General features: G+C 35.4%; 1 protein-coding gene and 2 pseudogenes across 1 annotated transcript; 1 reads left to right on the forward strand and 2 right to left on the reverse strand.

Annotated features, from left to right (window-relative positions):
• Positions 1-6,818: 6,818 nt before the first annotated feature.
• LOC145802333 (uncharacterized) lies at positions 6,819-7,948 on the reverse strand. The gene is made up of 4 exons (XM_082895029.1): positions 7,904-7,948; positions 7,519-7,596; positions 7,240-7,441; positions 6,819-7,132 (listed from the first exon to the last, which is right to left on the reverse strand). The coding sequence occupies exons 1-4, from the start codon at positions 7,946-7,948 to the stop codon at positions 6,819-6,821; spliced, it is 639 nt and encodes a 212-aa protein (XP_082751155.1).
• Positions 7,949-9,232: 1,284 nt separating this feature from the next.
• LOC145802334 (secreted RxLR effector protein 161 pseudogene) lies at positions 9,233-9,982 on the reverse strand (annotated as a pseudogene).
• A 3,936-nt stretch (positions 9,983-13,918) lies between these two features.
• Positions 13,919-14,602, forward strand: LOC114311799 (RNA polymerase sigma factor sigA pseudogene; annotated as a pseudogene).
• Positions 14,603-15,261: the final 659 nt, after the last annotated feature.

The following is a 15,261-nucleotide window of genomic DNA, read 5'->3' on the forward strand; positions in this document are numbered from 1 at the left end:
AAGTGCTGCTGCAATTTTTTGAAAATTCAACACTTTTGAATCATAACCACACAAAGGTACGATTTACTTCTTTTTCTTACAAGTGCTGTAAACTTTTTCATCTACCATCAAAGGTATAATTTACTTCTCTTTTCTCTTCAATTAATCATAACCACACAAACAAAAAACCCTTTACCAACTAAAACCACAACCACACAAAACCCCAATTGTGAGAGAATATTATAATGTAATGGATGGCCTGATTCCACATAAAATTCAATTTTTTTTTTAGAATAGAGGTTTGAATATTATAATCTAATGGATGGCTTGAATATTATAATGTAATAGAAGTTTACATACCAACTAGAAATAAAATTTAAAATATATATATATATATATATATTAGAACCCTTTGTCTTGTAGAAAATATGTTTGGCTGATCCTTTGTCTTGGAGTGTTAGGTATTTTGATTGTGTTTTTTTTGTGCATAAAGAAAACAAAATTTGTTTGGCTGATCCTTTGTCTTGGAGTGTTGGGACCAGTTGCTTTTTTAAGTGTAAGGTTTTTATGTCTGTACTGCACATATAGTATAAAATTGTCCCTTTTCTGTTACTGTAAGGCATTGTCATTGCCATTGGTTTTGTCCCTTTTATGTCTGTATTGCACATATAGTATAAAACTTATATCTGAATTTTCTGCACAAAAAAAAAGGGGAGGGGGGGAAAGAGGAGGCAAACAGGGCAACAACTAGCCAGATTATTTAATTTACATTTTTAGCTTCTTTTCCATGTATGTTCATACATCAAGTTATGGCCATATTATCACACAACACTTGTACTAGTTGTCTTCCACATAAACTAACTCTAATTAGCACAATACACATCATAAACCTAACAAGAGGTAGGTGGGCTGTTTGAAAACAGTGCTAATTTTAACACATTATATCAACTTGGAGATGCATGTGATTATATTGCAACTATAGGCTTTGGGCCAATGTTGAATTTTCTTGAAGTATTTATAATCAATCCGAAATGTCCTAAGAAGCAAAACGCGCGGCTTTTGCTATGTACTAAGCCTTTTTTGTTTTTAATACCAAATTCCATTGTTTAGGCTCTCAAATTTTTGCATATTTTTGGAAAGTTTTGTTTTTGTCTATAATTTTATTTAGGATTTTTTTTTTTGATGGCCTTGCTCTTGGCATGCTTCTAATGCATTACAATTCTCAAATTTTGGTCCAACTCAAATATCTTATTTTTAGTAGTTTCTTTTTATCGTTTATTCATTTTGTGTTTGGTAAGAAACTATCTTAGTTTGTTATTTCCTATTTGAATTGGTCACGACACACCTATTTAAAATAGGCTTCAATGGCTTATAAGTTATATATATAATGTCCCTAGATGACATGCAATTTCGATACATAGGAAGGACTAACTATATTATTAAGGGTAATTGACATTTGATATATTTACTTACATTGTCATTGACTAACATCTAATTGTACTTGGTGGGTGGAAACTGCTCGAGATCGCCCAACAGCGTCTAGGAGACATAATGTTGTACTTTCTCAAAAAGTGGCTAAAAGACTCGACGCACTCGTAAGACTAAGGATCAAGGTAGTGGAGTTAATGAACATGACATGAATGACATAGGTGCTGCTCTAACAAACACGGTTGAGGTTGAAAACGATGGGGGCAATCAATTGAATGTGAGTGACATGGGTGATGATTTGGGTGATGAACCAATAGATATGGGTTATGAACCAACAGACATGGGTGACTATGAAGACCAACCAGCAGATACAACTGAAAAAGTTAATGAAGATCTTACTAGACCTTTTCCTGGAGGGCCATATGACCCTTCAATTTTGAAGAGTTTTCATTGTCACGTAACAGCCAAAATTTGGTATAATGATGTAAATCATAGTCTTACATTAATTTAATGTTTTAAATTTTGTTTCAACTTTACTAATTCTTTTTTTTTTCTTTTTTTTATTCTATGTTGCAGGAACGTGGAATACGTAAATGCCTAAATCATGGTTTTAAAGTTAGTGAATGGTCATTCAACTTGGAAGAGAATAAACAGTCCAAATTTCATGGTTTAATTATGGATTCGGGGTTGATTTCTTTAGTGAGTTGCTCATATAAATTTGTAAATAAAGTTATAGTTTCGGCCTTTGTAGAAAGATGGCAGCCAGAGACAAACACGTTTCATCTACCATTTGGTAAGATGTCACCAACCTTAGATGATGTTAGTGTAATTTTAGGGATTCTAGTGATTGGTAAACCAGTCTCTTGCAAGAATTTATTAAATGTGGACGCTGCAAATCTGTTAGTTGAGGCTTTGGAAGTAACAATAGATGAGGCAAATGTAGCATCGAAGGTAGCACGGGGCCAGTCTATCAAGGTAGAATGGTTGAGACAACGGTTTGGGTCAGTGTCTGATGCAGACAATGATAATATCATTGAGTGTACAGCTAGGGCATGTTTGTTATATTTGTTAGGTTGTACCTTATTTGCAGACAAGACAGGCATACGTGTTTCGGTAGTGTATTTGTCTTTTCTTATGGATTTACAATCGGTTGCTTCTTATGCTTGGGGTGTAGCCGCATTGGCTTTTTTATACGACAATTGGGCACTGCCACAAGGTATGCTATAAAACAGATGGCGGGATACATGACATTGCTAGAAGCTTGGATTTACAAGCATTTTGTTGGTGCTAGACCCCACCCCAATTTGGACTATAAAGAAGATCAACCTTGTGTCGTTCATTGGATTTCTCGTACCTAATCTGGTTCGTCAACGTCTATTTTACAAAGGTTGCGAGAGGACCTCGACAGATTAGAGGCCCATGACGTAAGTCTCAATCTTATGTCAATGTATGTACATATTACTTGCTGTTATTCAATCTAATTCATAACTTACATATAAAATTTTTACTATTGTAGGTTATTTGGGATCCATACCATGATAAGCATATTAAGCATCCTTTTCTGATGTTGCTTACTATAATGGATGCTTAAAATGGATGCACATTGTTGAACCATACCATCCAGATAGGGTACTAAGACAATTTGGTAGGATGCAAATTATTCCCTCACCTCCGCTTGCTCAGGTTCGAGCCTCTAGAGGATCCACTGCAAAATAGTACAACATTGCCTATAAATACTTGGATGCGATTTGGGAGAGTTGGGAAAATCACTTGTTGTCTGAGACAATGCGTAGTGTTCCAGTCTTGCATCCATGGGGTTGTATGCCAGGTTACTTGGACTGGTTTACTTCCATTTCACACGTACAAGTTCAAAACCCGACACATCGTTCTAAGTATAATCCATGCTTTGAGGCATCAGCTGATTATCGTCAACTTCAGTTCGTATGTCAACTTTTACCATTTTCATTTTTGTATATATTTTGTTTAAGGCAATCGTTAAGTTTTATTTTATTGTTTGCAGCGCATTGATAGTGCCTTGAGCATTTCATGTTCAATGCTCGAAATCGGATACAATGAAGCAGCTCCAACCTGAGATATGTTATGCAATGCTATGAAGAAGATAACACAAGTCTTGGAGGGCCAACAATCCACTGAAGAACATACACCATCAGAGAACTTGGTGTACACTCGTCGCAGGAATCGTGGAGCAACGTCTTAGACTTTAGTAGTTGTTGGGTTCAAATGTTTTAAATGTGTATTTTGAAATCTTAGTCTCAAACATTTGTTAGACTTTTTGATGGTGTTAGACACAAGTATAACAAAGGTCAGATGACACTTTAGTATATGTTAGTTTGTCTGAGAAAATTTTTTGGCATACATTTTGATGGTGGTTTGTATATGACACAAGTATGAGCTAGGCTTGTATATGACGTTACTATACCTTTTTTGGGCACTCAATGAATTATTTTGATGGTTTGGAATTGGTTTGATGGTTTGAATTGGTTTGATGGTTTGGAATTAGTTTGATAGTTTGAATTGGTTTGATAGTTTGTTTGTTTGAAATATTGGTTTGTTTATTGCTTTATGGTCATCGTTGAATAAACAAATCTAGACTAATGAATAAACATGAATTTTATGTTCATCACTGACTAGTCGAACAAATTCTCCTCGTTCAGCACTGTAAAATCGAATCAAAATGACTCACTCAGCACTGTAATGCCAAACAGGTAGTCTTTGTTTAGCACTGTAATGCCGAACATATATAATTTTTTTAGTACTGTAATGCCGAACATAAATGCTTGCTGGCCCAATCACAATTGCTGGCCTACTCATTTCAACAATGCGGAATCGAATAAAAAACAATTCGTTCAGCACTGTATAGCTGAACAAATATATTTTTCTTCAGAACTATTTTGTCGAACAATAGTGATCCGTCAACACTGTATGTCCGAACAAAATTTGTTCACCACGGTGTAACTTGAATCCATTCCAATTCACTTTTTTCATCAACTTCAATTCAGTACAACACAGAAAATAACATTCATTTCAATTCACTGTTTACCATTCCAATTCATTAGAACAAAGAAAATAACGTGAATTAAATCCATTCAAAATACATAAACTTAAATCCATTCCAATTCACTCTTTTCCATTCTAAGCTAGTTTAACAAAGAAAATTACATAACTTAAATCTATTCTAATTCTATTTCCTAACTCACTCGTATGACACTAGTCCTTATCCAGGTCTATTGTTTCGATTGTGGCTACGTCTAGATTGATGAGTGATTTGAAATGTTGTACTCTGGAACTATATGCAACCTTCCAGCCTACTGCACAAAGATCATGGTACCTCCACCAGTTAGTTGCTATGGGTGGGATAGGATGACCAAGCTCCAAAATGAGTTACAAAAAAAAAAAAAATTAGAATGTACAAAAATGTTGTCATTATTAAGAAATTTGTCGTTATAATGTACAAGAATGTACAAAAAAATTAGAAACTAATACTTGAACAAAATGATTGTTGTTGACAAAGCCAATACATATCTCCTTGTGAGAGGCAACAGACGTCGGTATTGACCTAAGAGGGAGGAATGTCAAACATTGTTGCATAGACAAGTGGACCAAAACGACTTGGTAGAAAGACGATATAAGATGACTCATGTCAGGCATCGTCATCCACTGGTCCAACCCAGGGTTTGGTTCAAAATATGCCAAGATGTTAGTAAGGTCATCGATTCTCCGTTGTGATCCAAATAATTTCCTATAGTGGTCACTATGCGCATGCAACTCTTTAAGTAAATCTTTTCTCACTTGTAACCATCCTTCTTCTCCAAAACCCATCAAACCAACAATAGCTCGGAACCTACAATTGCCATCTGCTGCAACATCCTTACTGTATTTAATATATCGTCTCAATTCAGAAGGAAATGCCTCTAAAAAGCAATTTGGATTCAATGATCAAAGCTGGTGAATCTATCACATGCCAATGCCAATGTTAGACAATAAAGTAGACAACATGACACAATTATATACTTGACTAGTAAACCATGTACCTTTTCTATCTTCTTTGTTTTCACTTTTTTTGTTGTTACACTCACCTTGGCAATGACTCTGGGTGAATAACTATCTTGTGCTGAAACAACTATTTCAAACGCAGATGGCTCGCGACGAGTGGAGGTCTCAATCTTCAATTTTGGCTGACCCCGTGGATTAGACTTCACTTCCGGCTCAATAAAAAATGTACAATTAGGTTTGGCTAACTCTCTCAATTTCTGTAACAAAAACCTCTTCACATCTGGATCCACCTCCTCGAATCGTTTAGGAAACAATTCTAACTCAGGTGTACAAGTCCACTCTTCACTTACAGTGTGTGGGATACTTAACATATCAAGCTTAGTCCAATATGAATAAATCGAAGTGAGGGGAATTGACCGATTTTCCCTCATGTAATTTCCTATCTCATGTGCACATGGCAAACCATGAGTACGTCGAACGACACATCCACATGCAACAATATCAATACCAACAGAAGATGCTCATTTAGACTTTGCCAATATGATCTCTAATGCAGTAATTGAGACATTACCACGAAGCTCCTTAAACTGCACAGGTTTGAAATCATGTTGCACAACTATCTTACTTTTCTCAAATGATGATTTTATTTCACTATGTTGCAAATCAAGTAAATTGTGTATCCTTGTCCAATTCGACTCAAAATTTCCTTGACTTGATCCAAGATGTCTTTTAAGTTTTGCATGTGAACTCTTAACTCTATATATGAAAATAAAATGTTATAAAAATAATTAAAAAACCAAAAAACTAATAAATTTAAATGTTCGAATATACCTATTTGTTGTAGAATTTCCAAAGTGCATAAATGTGTCAGTCCAAGCTGCCACAAATTTCGACTTGTATGTATCCAACCAAGATGAGGTAACATAATGAAGTGCATCTTGATAAGTATTGAACTCACTATATAACAAAGATAGTCATTGCATGTATACTTCTTCAGACGATGACATAACCAACATATTCCAACTCATTATAAACATTTCTCATTTATCTTCTGTCTCAAACATCTTTTTTGCAATTAGCAAGCACATTTTTTCCAATATGCCATCTACACAACAAATTCTTAATTGCAGGAAACACCATACATATGGCATTCATAAGGGCCAATTCTCTATCTGTGACAATAATAGAAGGAAGAGTATTTTCATCCATGACACTACGCAAAATACCAAGTGCCCATGTGTAGTTATCCTCTTTCTCATATTGGAGGTATGCAAATGCAACTGAAAAGGTCATGTCTGTCGATGTCACACCTACAATCTCCAGAATGGGCAACCGATATCAATTGGTCTTATAAGTACAATCCATCAACAATACTTTTGGAAATGCACGTAACAAATTCAAACTAGCAGGATGTGCAAGAATAAATCCGTCACTGTCTCAGTATCTGCACAGCTTCTATGCCACTCAATGTACTTGTTCATCGCTAACTGACCTAATAGTTGTTGCATTTGAGATCTCCCAGCTTTTTCAGCAACTTTATACCTATGATGTGCATTGTAAATTGTCTTCATTGTGGAAGCATTTGCATCATCACGTTGTTTCAATGTAACCAATATCTCACTCAGTCGTACCATACTCTTCGACATGTCTACCAACAAAGAGGTTTCCTCATGTGACAACCTTCCAGCATAAGAATGACCCTCAAGATATTCTGCAGCAGAATGATTATGCACACCACAAATAACTATCAAGATCCAGTCATCATTTGTGGCTAATTTTTTGCCCTTCAATAAAAAGGACATTCACATTTTTTTGTACCAGTCAGTCTTGCTTTTTTTGTCTTAGGCTTGCTGTTTTTTCGAGTGTCGCTATAAGATCCACTCATCTTGCAAGCTAAGCTAAGTCTTGGCTTCCTACCACGAATATCACCCCCATCTGATTTCTGCACAACAATAACGAATCCATTTCTTCTTCCAACTTGACGTGCCCATCGAATTAACTCATTTCGACTCTTGAATATCTGAAATAAATAAATTAAACTAACCAATTATTGCACATAAAAAAGGTACATTATTTGTAAAACAATCAAAGACTCACCTCATAAGTAATAAATTCATTACTATAATCCATTACAAGTTCTGAATCAACCTTACTGCCTCTAGTCAAAGCATCACCCTGAAAACACGTGTGAATGTAATTTCAAAATTGAAAAAATGATGTTCATTTCAACAGTCCCGAAACTAATGGTTTTGTTCAGTTCAACAGTGCCGAAAATAAAGATGATATTCGGTTTAACAGTACTGACTATATGTATTAATGTTCGGAACCTATGTATTGAATGAAAGGATTATGTTCAGTACTGTATTACCGAGCATAATCCTAACAGTCGGCAAACCAGTACCAAACAGCTCAAAACAAAACAAGAACAACTGAAAACGACTAAAAACAACCGAGAATGTTAATATAAGACAGATAAACTTACCAATGGAACGCCGATCTCTCTAGAATTGTTGTCCTCGTCCTCCATTGCTCTACACAATGAAATAAGTGATGAAGTATACGTTATACTTGAAGTAAAACTTTCAAGTTCAATAGGGTTGATAATGGTGATAAATTTGACACATTCAGGATTTAAGATGATTATGAAAAATAATAGATCTAGGGTTTAGTTGGTTGGTTATGAAAAGCAATAGGTTTAGGGTTTACAGACATGGAATACGTATAGTTAGAGTTGGAGTTGGAGGTAGGGGTGTCGATGGGGGTGTCGGTGGGTGTCCAATATTATAAAAAAATTGGTTCTTATTTGATAGGTGGGTGTTCCATTTAATAATGTCTTTTAATGTAATTTTACTTTAGGGTATAATTGTAATAATAAAAAAATTATAAAATGGAGGGTCCAAAGAATTTTGGCAGGTGCTAATAGTAGCATTCCTTACTTAATGCATACTAAACACAATTTTAATTTTATTATTTTTGCTCAATACACATCATCCATTTTCAAATATACCTAAAATATCCTCATCTTCTTCAACCGCCCCACCAATCCTAACCCTAGCCATCGCCACTCACCTCAGGCCGTTGTCTCTCCCTCATTCTCCAGTGAATCTCTTCCTCACTCCTCCATCCATCACTTTTCCTGCCTTACCACTTCCAACCACACTCCCAAACCCTTTTTCACCCCATTCTTCCCTCCACCACCAGTTCAACCACCTCCCTACCATCGCCGCCACAACCTCTCATCCCATCCCATCTCATATTCTACTTCCTCTTCTCTCTCTAAAAACTACCAAACCTACCCTCACCACCACAACCCTCTTTCTACAGAGATCTTCCCCAACCCATCGGAGAGGAGCTTCTCGCCGAAGACAACTGCAGCGGCAAAGCTTCGAATCAGAGCTTGAAATCCTAGATCAAAGTTTTGAATTTGGTTTGCATGATCGAACTCCTACAAGCCCTAGATCTATATGTTGTTATTTTTCAAGAACAGTGACAAAATAAGAACATATAAGAACTAAAATGAGCTGCCAAAATGACCTAAATATTTTATTGACTAGAAAGTGCTTTATATACATGAAAAATATAACAGAAATGCATAACAACTTGCAAAGAAATAGCATCACAAGCCCATGAATAGATGAGCTTATCTTATAGTTTCCTATTTTCTAGTAACAACTACTTTGAAGCTTTCAAACGTTTTGACTTATTCAAAAATACTCCAGCAACTTTATTTCAGCAATCTTTGAATATCTTAGAAGCCTACTCAACATGACACATCAGCAGCTGAGTCATCTTCTCAACACTCCTCCTTGGATCAACTGCTGCTCATTCCCAATTTTTCTCGTAGGAATTCAAACCTTGCTTTAGAAAGTGCTTTTGTTAGGATATCAGCAACCTGATTTTCTGTTTTGCAATGGAGCAACAGTACTTCTCCTTCTTTCTGTACTTCCCTGAGAAAGTAAAGTTTAATCTTAAAATGCTTTGTTTTCCCATGAAAAACTGGATTATTAGATATAGATATAGCAGCTTGGTTATCAACAAAAATTTGTGTGGACTCCTCCTGTTCCATATGCAGATCTGTTAACAATTTCCTAAACCACAGAGCTTGGTTTATGGCGGCTGTAGCAGCCACATATTCAGCTTCAGCAGTACTTTGTGCAATAATCTCTTGTTTCCTTGAACACCAGGAGAACATGCCTGATCCAAAACTAAAGCAAAAACCAGTTGTACTTCTCATATCATCAATAGAACCTCCCCAATCACTGTCAGAGAAGCCATGGAACTTAAAATCTGAACAATGAGTGAACTTTATGCCATAATTGATAGTGCCTTTGATATACCTCAAAATCCTCTTTGCAGCTTGAAAGTGCACCTCACTTGCACAGTGCATAAACCTCGAAAGCAAACTCACAGCATGCATTATGTCAGGTCGGGTTGCTGTAAGATACATTAAGCAACCAATCAAACTCCTGTACAAACCTTCATCAACCTTGTCAACTCCATCATCCTTGCTGAATTTCTCTTTTTGATTCATAGGAGTTGATGTAGCTTTGCAATCTTCCATGTGAAATTTTTTTAGGATCTCCTTTGCATACTTTTGTTGGCAGATAAAGACTTCATGTTGCCTTTGCTTTACTTCCATTCCCAGAAAATAGGACATCATGCCCAAATCTGTCATCTCAAACACCTTAAGCATCTCTGCTTTAAATTCCTTTATAAGATCCTCATTGCTCCCTGTTATAAGCAAGTCATCTGAAAACCCTAGGATTCTCTCTCTCTCTCTCTCTGCGATGGAGAAAAACGAGCCATGGCCGAAGTGAGAGACTGGGTTGTTTGTTAATGGGGAGAGGGAAAAGGGTTTGCAAAGGGGAAAGGGATCGCCAGTGAGGTAGGGAGGTTGTGGGGTTGCGATGGTGGCTGGGTTTCGGTGACAGTGGCCGAAGGTAAAATCAGGCGGCGGAGAGTGGTGGTGTGTGAGAGGTGTATTGATATTGTTTTGTGGTTATTTTGGTCATTTTATCTAAGGTCATTATTGTAAAAAAAAATAACCAATTAATGGTGTGCCTTGTTTGGGATGTTCTAAATAAGTGAACTTTTTTGAGTTTTTATGAAATTTGGGTTGGGTTTGCAATGATGTGGTAGAGAGGTAATGTAACTTAAATAAGATGATGTAACTTAAATAGGATAATGACTTTTTAACTTTTTGTCTTTTTGAGGAGATGCCAAACCTAACCTAAATGTGGTGTGTAAATAACCCTCCCCCTCCCTCTTTCTCTCTCTCTACATATATATATATATATATATGCTATTTTTCCAAATTCATATTTATTAATGCTTGTCTCTCTCTATATTTATATATACATTACATTTCAGTTCTCTGGTTCGGTTTAGTTAAATAGAGTTTGCTTCTTTGTATGCTCCGTGATTCCATTTGCTTTCGTTTCTCAATTCAACTAATAATTGCTTCTCATCGAGTATTTTGATTTTTTTTAAAAAAATAATGTGCTCACGATTTGGTCTATCTACAATTGAGTTCTTTCTGGGTTAGATTATTATTATTATTATTATTTTGGTATTAGTATAATTTAAGATGATTTTTTTTTAATGCCCAGAACACCCCAAGGCAGGATCTTAGGATCTACCCTTACAAGCCAAATGGAGGAAGCTAACCGATCCACCTAAACTGTCGGACTTGCACTACATGAGTAACCCTGGTCAGTGAGGAGAGAAGCAAACTCCCTTACCAACTAGGATGGTCCCTTAGTGGTATTTAAGACGATGTTGCTCTCAAACTTATCATCGAATTGTATTCAAGTAATGGTATGCCAATTATAATCACACACATACTCGATTCTGGTAATTTGTTGGAATTGGCATCTTCATTAATTTAAAAAATAAATATATATATATATATATATATATACTGATGTTAAAGGCATTATAAGCTTCAAGTCTGTCGAATCAAGTTCCACCTTCTCTCTCCTAAAACCAATTGATGTTAGAGAGGGCTTCGCTTATGTTTTACTGCATTCGACATCATAACCTGTGGACCTGTTTTTAGAGCAGTCACTGGGAGCGGCATTATGGACCAACAAAGTCCAAGAGATAATTTTCTGGGGAGCAATCCATTGATACCTTTTCAAAAGGAAAAGGCAAACACATTGATGGCTAGATGGGTTAATAGACTAAACTTTGATTGCAATGGGTGAATAGACAAGAATAACCGCTACTCTAAGAGTAATCAAATAGCTAAAGTGCATGTGATTTTTATAATATAAAATAAAAAAACCAAAAAAAAAAGCAAACAGAAGTTTTTCACAAATCAATTTGTATGCATAAGAAAAAGAAGTCTTCTTCTCTAAATAAACTAAAAACTAGGTTTCCTAGGATTGTTTCTTGGTATCTTTGTTTGTATTAGACATAAACAAAGACATTTTTTTCCTTTTTTTTTAACAACTAATGTCGTGTAGTGATTTAGAAATCCACTTGTCCACTTGAGTACACATTGGAGGGCTTAGGGCGCAAGATTTTGGAATTTTTCTATGAAAATCAAAAGAAGGCTCCATTCAAGTGGGCTTAGAGTCCTTGATTCTGTTGGAGATAAGATTATATTGTCAAAAATATCATAAGATATGGAAGATATTATAATATATGGAGATCCCAAGATTTGTACTTATTATGATTTTTTGTATCTCTGATTTATTTTAATTCCTTAATTGAAGGGATTTGATTATATCTCCCACTCTATACATATGGTGCATCATATAAAGAAGAGTATGAAGTTGAGTGAATGAAAGATGTAGCCCATAGGGCTTTGTGTATGTGGATGTAGGCCAATATTGACTAAACCATATTAAACCTTTGGGTTCTTTCTTTTCTCTTTTCTGTTTCTCTCTATATTCAACCTTATTGCCTTATTACAGAATTCAACTAACTCTAGCGGCACCTTGCTTGTACAGCCTTGAGCCGGGTATGCTGGTCTTGCCTAAATAGCTCTATTTCAAATTGTTTTCAACTACAAAGTGCATAGGACTAAGTACGGGTCATCCTAGGTCAAATTGTGACATAAAATGCTTGTATCCTATACTAATGTAGTATGCTCATGCAGCTATACATGAGATTAAATTTCAAACACTCTTTGCATTGTCTTTAAAGATATTCATTCTTGAATATGTGCCACATGTTTTGTCCATGAAAATTGCCAATACACAAAATCTTAACACCTTCATTTTAGTTTCACGTTCATTACTGAAATTAGCAGCCATTTGATGCAAAGGAAAAGAAAATCCCTACAAAGAAACAATCATTAGATTTTTTTTTTCACTGTGGTAATATAGGCATCTTGCTTATTCAAATTCAAAAGCTTTTCAATATTAAAGTAATTTGCTTTACTTTTTCTACTAAACAACGTAATTATGTCCTTGTGTAAGAATTATTGTATAACATGTGCCAAAATCAAGTTATTTTATATTCTTTCATATGTATGATTGTTTAACATTATTTTTTTTTATAGTTTTTACTAATTCTTATGATTCCTAATTCTATTCTTGATTCACAAAATTAGAATTTTGATTTGCAATACAAATGTTGATTTACTATGTTTGTTGCAACATACACAACCCAAAACAGATGGAACATGTTGGTGTAGGAAGGAGAATGTACCAGAACTAAACACAAACTTGTTTGTACATTTCTTGCTTGAACTGTAGGTTTTGGATCATGCCAGTCAATGTAGGCCAGGATTGATAACTATGTAGAGCATTTGGAATGGAAACAGGCCGGTCATAAAAACTTTACTCAACTTGTGTTGTGCACTCATCATATTCCTGTTTAATATTGCAATAGTGATGATTCATGCAGCTTTATCCAAATCTTCAGCACATTTATTTGCCAAATTCAATTGTAACCGAGAAGTGGTAATGACTTGAAGTAGCAGATTTAAAAGTTTGAAGCTTCGCATCATAACTTAAGGTCATATAGTATGCAAGTGAAATGTCATTGTGGTTATTCTTTCCATTGGTTTTTGTCTTTTCTTTCTATGTTTATATTCATGTTAAATCTTTTACTTCTTACTTATTGATAAATAAACAAACAAAGAAAATAAAATATTTGCCTCTCATCTACCATTTATTTTCCCCCGTTCTTCTCCCACTTGATTGCTGATATTGATATCTTTCAAATTTGTCCCATACTCTGGTGGTGATATTCTTGAAGGTTGTTTTGTCTGCTTTAAATTTTGTTATTGTTTACTAACTTAAAGCTCACTTTTCTTGGAATTTGCTTAAAATTAGTGTTGCTACTTTATAAAACAAAAATCGACTCGTACATTCATTTCTTTAATTTTTGGTCCTTTTCAGAAACCTAAGAAAGTGATCTACACAACCATTTCCTTGTGGCTTGGTGTCTCCCTTGCAATTGAAGTATTGTGAGATGGTTTTGATTCAGCAAATTTGCTAAATACGTGTGATAGTATTGCAGCTAACCAAGAAGAAGCCATATGATGGCCTCTGCTGCTGTTATTGGACTCAGTGCAGGAAATAGGCTATTTAGTTCCTTCTATTATTCTGATCTCACAGAAAAGCTGTCATGTGGTTACGATTACAGATCAACATACCATCAGGCTGCTACAACAAAGAATGTTATCACAGCAAATAAGTCCTCCAATAATAGCACTAGTTTTTTGTCCAACCAATACACACGGTCCTTAAAAGCTCAAAAAGAACATGTGAATACTGCTTCTGAACCTTTAATTGTTGAGGTGTGGCTTCAAAGATTGAACCACTTGGAGGAGGACAGATCTCATTCGGAATTTTCAGTGGAGGCTCTTCTCTTGTTACAGAAGTCAATGCTGGAAAAGCAATGGAATCTTTCAACTGAGACAGTAATAACTTATGGAAAAAGAGAAAATACCCACAAGAAGATGCAGGTCACTGGTTCAGGGACATCTGCTCGCAGGCGGAGAATAGATACTAGGAGGAAAGTTCTAAGGCAAAACTGTTCCATGATTCGACTTAGTACAAGTAAGCAGCTAAAATGCATTATCAGGCCAGAGCTGCTTCAGAACCGTTTGAAAGGATATGTGAAGGGAGTAATAAGTGAGGAATTGCTCACCTATTCAGAAGTAGTGCAATTACCTAAAATAATAAAAACTGGCCTTTACTTAGAGGAGCAAAAATCGAGGTAATTCATCTTTTTTCTTTCTTATTTATTTAGAGTGAATGAACCACTTTGATTCAGTTACTTGTTTTGTTACTACCCTCACCATGAATGACACTATTTTCCACAGTGAGATGTTTACACAACACAAGGGAGGTAACAGAAACATAGATTTGTTCATTAAAGATATGTGGAACATCAGAAATTTTGTTTCTGTCTTGTTTACTTATTCATCCATCGTTTGTGAAAGGTAACACATTTTTCATGTATTATGGTCCTCATGGTCACTGTTTAAGCCTTTTGGCAGTTAATATCTGCCTTTTGTCTTACTTTCCTTGTAGTATAAGATTTGCAAGCTATTTGATTTTAGACATAAATAATACCCTTCTTATCTTATCATTTACATGTCCATAGTTGTTCTTCATTCATGGAGAAGTTATTTGGTTAAGGCCTAGTTTGGTGGTGCGTGCTTTCTGATGATATGTTTTCAATTAAGAGTCTTAGCAGAGAAAAGCTCAATGTATACTAGTTTAGTATTATTTTGTCGCTACATCTTGAGCTATCACTTCTTGTTTTTTCGCCAAAGCACCTCAATTACTACTTTAACATACAATGCTTTTTGGTGATGTACCTATAAAACTCAAAGTTCTTCAAAGATACAACCAAATCACCATGAAGCACTTTAAG

This window comes from Camellia sinensis, chromosome 11 (genome assembly GCF_055761805.1).
Source record: "Camellia sinensis isolate YWXY chromosome 11, ASM5576180v1, whole genome shotgun sequence".
Taxonomy (NCBI): Eukaryota; Viridiplantae; Streptophyta; class Magnoliopsida; order Ericales; family Theaceae; genus Camellia; species Camellia sinensis.